The 5607-nt window shown below is 55.4% G+C and overlaps 1 protein-coding gene across 4 annotated transcripts in view; it reads left to right on the top strand.

Moving 5' to 3' along the window:
• ZMIZ1 (zinc finger MIZ-type containing 1) overlaps positions 1-5607 on the top strand; it is a 245263-nt gene that overhangs the window by 143806 nt on the left and 95850 nt on the right. For all 4 annotated transcript variants that reach the window (XM_023204839.3, XM_023204838.3, XM_023204836.3 and 1 more), the window contains exon 7: positions 5035-5140. In XM_023204839.3, coding sequence (XP_023060607.1) covers positions 5035-5140 — 106 coding nt within the window. The remainder of the gene's footprint in view (positions 1-5034; positions 5141-5607) is intronic.

The raw sequence follows: 5607 nt of genomic DNA on the forward strand, positions 1-5607 counted from the left end.
CTCCCAAAGTGCTGGGATTACAGGCTTGAGCCACCGCGCCCGGCCCTCTTTGGATCCTTATAAAGACCCTTTGAGGTGGGCAGGGAGTCACTACTCCCATTTTACAAACAAGGCCACTGGGCGGGGGAGCAGCTTACCCGAGTCCCAGGCTGGTCCCACAGACTCCTTGGGAACCTCTGGGCCCTGTTGCCAGTACCCCCATTCCCCGGGCACCCTCAGCCCCAGCCCTGCCCCATGGAGATGAACGGGATGCGGGAGGTAGATCCCAAGGGACCTAGGTGGGGCAAGACAGCTGTCCCCTTCCCACACACACGCACACACACCCTCCCTATCCAGGTGTCAGCCTGAGACCTCCAGGTTGCTGCAATTCCCTGGGTAACCTCTGGAAGCAAACTCCAAATTCCTCTGGATCCAGCTTACTTTGAGGATATAAATTAAAGACCACTTAGCCCCGAGCAGCAAATGGATACATTTCTGTCATACTCGCTTCTAAGCAGCTCAGGCACAATTAAAGTGACCCCAGACCTGGCCCTGCCCTCCCCTCTGCTTCACACCTTGAGACTTAAGGATGCAGAAGCACAGGACCCCCAGGCCCTGCCCCAGGGGCGGACACAAGCCCCGGGCCACCACTTCCTCATCAGAAGTAGGCCCTTCCTCCTCCAGTAGTCAGGCAGAGCAGCCCCTCTGGGCGCCCTCTCCCTCCCTCCCGTGACCTTAGGGAACGGCACAAGACAGAGGAGACAGTGGGAGAGCAGGTCCGGGAGGGAAACAGGTGTCACATCAGCAGGCCTCTCCCTCATCTCCCCAACGAGGACGCCCCGCAGCTTCAGAGGAGGTCAGAGTCAGAAAGACCTTTCAGGTCCCGCCCCCCTGCCAGGAATGGAGACCCCTTCTCCAGCATTCCCCAAACAGCCTGTCCTCCTTTGCAGCCAGCAGGCTGGACGCTTTTCAAGACAACTCAGTTGTTTTGTGGGACTAAGGTAATTTACCACGTGACCTTGAGCAAGTGACCGTCTTCTTTTTTTTTTTTTTTTTAATTTTAGAGACAGGGTCTTGCTCTGTCATCCAGGCTGGAATGCGGTGGCATGATCATTGCTCACTGTAGCGTCGACCTCCTGGGCTTAAGTGATCCTCCTGCCTCAGCCTCCTGGGTAACTGGGACTAGAGGCGACTGCCACCATGCCAGGTCAATTTTTAAGATTTTTTTCTTAGAGGTGGGGCCTTGCTATGTTGCCCAGGATGGTCTCAAACTCCTGGGTTCAAATGATCCTCCCACCTCAGCCTCCTAAGTAGCTAGGTACCACAGGCCTGCACCATCACACCAGACTAAATACATTTTTGTACAGATGGGGCTGGGCACGATGGCTCACGCCTATAAACCCAAGCACACCTGAGGTCAGGAGTTCAAGACCAGCCTGGCCAACATGGTGAAACCCTGTCTCTACTAAAAGTACAAAAGAAAATTAGCTGGACGTAGTGGCACGCACCTGTAATCCCAGCTTCTCGGGTGGCTGAGGTAGGAAAATTCCTTGAACTCAGGAGGCGGAGGTTGCACTGAGCTGAAATCATGCCATTGCACTCTAGCCTGGGCAACAGAGTGGAACTCTGTCTCAAAAAAAAAAAAAAAAAAAAAATTGTGTACAGATGAGATCTTGCTATGTTTCCCAGACTGGTCTTGAACTCCTGGGTGTAAGCTGTCCTGCCTCAGCCTCCCAAAGTGCTGGGATTACAGGTGTGAGCCACCATATGCAGCCAAGTTCTCCATCTTTTGTCTGGACTTTAGTTTCGCTGTCTGTGGCATGAGGCTGGGCTCCCTGACCTGTGAGGTCCCCTGGCTCCAGGGATCTGGGTGTCTGGCAGCCAGGATGACAGGGCGGCCTCAGGAGTGCTCCCCCGCCCCCCCGCCACCGTGGATCAAGCAGCAGTGCCTGGGCAGCCAGCAGAGGACCACAGCGCCCCAGCCACTCACGCTGGCTTTTATGGGGAAGGGTCCTTACACCCCATAGGACCTTCACAGAGAGCACCATGACCACTGGGGTGAGAGCGGACCTCTCTTCAAAACAAGCTGCACAGCTGAGCCCATGCTCCCACCACTGCCAGTCAGACTTTGCCTCCCAGGACTTTCTGGGGGTCCTCAGGCTGGGCCAGAGGAACCCAGGGGATAGCAGTGCATGAGGCACTCTAGGGTCACAGGATTCGATTCAGCTTACTCTGCCACACCTGTGCTCTGTGGCCTTGAGCAAGGTCCTGCCCTCTCTAGGCCTTGACTTCCTCATCAGTGAAAGGAGGCTCTTGGAGCCAGTGACCCTTCTGAATGCTGGGGCACAAATGACTTGGTGACAAGCAGAAGTCCCTGCTCCTCCACCCACCCGGTTGGCCCTTGCAGCCGCCATACAGCACCAAGCCCCTCTAGCTCGTTAGTTAGTATTTTTTCCTTTTTAACTAGAGCAACAGGATTAGCCAGTATTGGCCAAACATGGGGACTTTTGCCTTCCTTCCCTGAACCCAGGGCCGGAGGGTCCTCAGTGCAGGTTGGAAGTTATGGCGTTAACCCTTTGTGGACTGAGAAAGAAGTCTTAGCACGGAAAGGGCCCAGAGTTTTCCGCTAGACTGCCTGGATCACATCCTGGCTGTGTCACTGACCAACTTTGAGGTGTTGTTCAACCTCTGTTTCCTCATCTGTAAATCAGAGATAATAATAATAATACATACCTGGTGGAGCTGCTGGAAGAATGTGCACTTTGTTGCATACAAAGCACCTATGTGTGTGGGAGCCAGCATTTTCACTGCAGCACCTGTAAGCATCAGTGTTTCCCATTGACAGCAACCTCACTATTGCACCAGTCGGAACAGGCCGCTCTGTGCTCACAGGCTTCCACCTAAGGTTCTACAAAGAGGGAAGGCACCAGAGTCCACGTATGAGCTGCAGTGGCAACCTCCAGTCCAGAACCTTCCTCCTCACTCTCTGGAGGAGAGTCTGCCTGCAGGCTTGAAATATTCAACAGGCCATAAAGAGTTAGGGACCTTGGTTTTCCTATGTGGACAGTGAGACTTATGGTGAGGATGTCCTCATGTCTACATGTCCCAGAGCCTGGGACATGTAGAGGGGCAAACAAAGCCTGTGGCAAAGAGGCCTAGGGAGTGTGGAAGACTTCTGTGCCAGGGACTTCTGTTGGCAGCAGAGACGCTGAGCAAACATCCTAACCTGACAACATCCTTTTTCCTCCCAACATGGCTCCAACATTAGCCCTGCACAGGAGGGTGCAGGGAGGGCCACAGTCCCATTCCAAGAGTCACTGGTGATCCTGGGAAGGGGAACCTGTTGGCTCCTCCCTGATTCAGCAGGGGACATTCTCTGAGTCTCCAGTGTTATTTTAAATGGGTCTAGATAAATGGTGTTCCCACCCCTTTTAGCCCCAGAGCCCCTTTCACAAATCCCTGAGATATCAAGCGGCGATGGGGAACGATTCTGTTGGATCTGGGGGCCAGGCCAAACCCCATGGCAGTCTGAGGCCCCTCCAGGCGCCTCTGGAGCAGGTGGTTCCTGGAGGCTTGGCAGCTGAGCCCCCCCTTTTTCATAAGTACCAGCCTACTGCATCTGGGTGCTCTCCCCACTCAGCCATAGCCACCCCAGCTGCTTTCTGAACAACTCCATTTTCCAAGGTCCTTCCTTCTTAATAGAGAAAGCTAATTTTGCTGCTGTTAATGAGGAAGGCGGGTGTGAGGGAGCAGATCTGGGAGTCGCGGGACACCTGGAAATGAGTGGGGACAGAGTGAAGCCAGAGGGGCATGAGCTTGCAGAGCCATCCGAGGGTCCCCTGGAGCGCCCCGTCCCACACTGCCCCCCCAGGGGACCAGTAGCCCTCCTAGTCTCCTGCCTCTCACCCTGCCAGCCCCTACTTCTGAGATTTATAAGGAGATGGGTGGGACCTTCAGGCTGCAAACACATCGCTGCTGTTATGGAAGCCCCCCATTTGCTGGGGCTTGAGGCTAGAGACAGACCCCAGGCTGAGCATGGGAGTCCTGCAGTTTCTAGCTAAGGTTGAGGGTACCACAGGGTGCTTGGCATGGAGCAGCATTAGGATGCCTGCCCCATCCAGGAAGCCTTAGTCCATTAAACAGCTCTGACCTGAAGCCCCATGGGAAGCAGTTTGTTCTAAATCACTGCTTTTTTTTTTTTTTGAGAAGGAGTCTTGCTGTTTTGCCCAGGCTGGAGTGCAGTGGTGCGATCTAGGCCCACTGCAACTTCCCCATCCCAGGTTCAAGCACTTCTCCTGCCTCTGCCTCCAGAATTGCTGTGATTACAGGTGCCCGCCACCATGCCCAGCTAATGTTTTTTATTTTTAGGAGAGACGGGGTTTCACCATGTTGCCCAGACTGGTCTTGAACTCTTGACCTCAAGTGATCCACCCTCCTCAGCCTCCCAAAGTGCTGGGATTATAAGTGTGAGCCACCACACCTGGCCTAAATCACTGCTTTAGATGAGGTGCATGCTGATTCGGAGGGGCAGGGCTGGGCCTAAAAGTCTGCATTTGTAACAGGCCCCCCTGTGATGCTGATAGCCCTGGAGGAGGAGGGGCAGTGAGCCCTCCCCAGCAGTGGGTGCAGGAGCTCAGTGAGGGGTGGGGGAGTTCCTGAGGGCCCAGGGCATGGGAGGGAGATGGAAGAGCCACACTGATGGAGCAGAGAGCCTTAGGGCCCACCCTAAGGATGGTGGTACAGGATCCCCAGCCGACTTCTAGAATGTGGTCAAATCTGAGCCCTTGGAAGCGGCGGGGCCTGTGGGTTTGCTGTCGGGCCCATTGTCAGCCTGGGAAACCCCTGAGGACGGGGCCAGGATCCCAGGGCCTGGCACGGAAGAGGTGTTAATCAGTATTTGCTGAGCGACTGAAGAAGGCATGTGGACTCCCGGCTCCGCCTGATGGCGGGGGCCTGCCTTAGCCTGCCCACCTCACCCACTTCATCTGCAAAACAGGCATATCCACTGGCTCTGGGCTCTGTGACTCACCTGCCCTCCTCCCCTCTTGCTGTCAGGTGGTCAGTCGGGTGGCAGCCCAGCAAGGCTTCGACCTGGACCTTGGCTACAGACTACTGGCCGTGTGTGCTGCAAACCGAGACAAGTTCACCCCGAAGTCTGCCGGTAGGTGTCCATGGGGGACTCCGCGATGTCATCGGGAGGTAGGGAGGGGAACTGACTCTAAACCAGGCCTGTCTGCTGCCCCTGCCGGCTGGTGCCTCCATTTGTCTAGGTGTAGTGCGAGCCCCTGAGGAAGAGCTACTCATCCAACAGGCTCTGGGACCCACGGATGGGGCTGTCCCTGTGCCTCTCCCATGGAGTATACTTGTCTCAGAGGGTACCGCAGGGCCAGAGAGGGTCCTGAGGCACACCAAACCCCAGCAGCAGGCACTGTGCTACAGGCAGGACCAGCATCAGTTCACTCCATCACCACAGTGACCCCCTTGGCATAATCACTGTGATCTCCCCATTTTACAGATGAGGAAACTGAGGCTCACTGACACTGAGGACATTTCCCAAGGCCACACAGCTGGAAGGCAGCACAGTAGGGATTTAAGCCCAGGCCTGTACTTCAGAGTCAGCATTGTTTT

This window comes from Piliocolobus tephrosceles, chromosome 9 (assembly GCF_002776525.5).
Source record: "Piliocolobus tephrosceles isolate RC106 chromosome 9, ASM277652v3, whole genome shotgun sequence".
In the NCBI taxonomy this organism is placed as follows: domain Eukaryota; kingdom Metazoa; phylum Chordata; class Mammalia; order Primates; family Cercopithecidae; genus Piliocolobus; species Piliocolobus tephrosceles.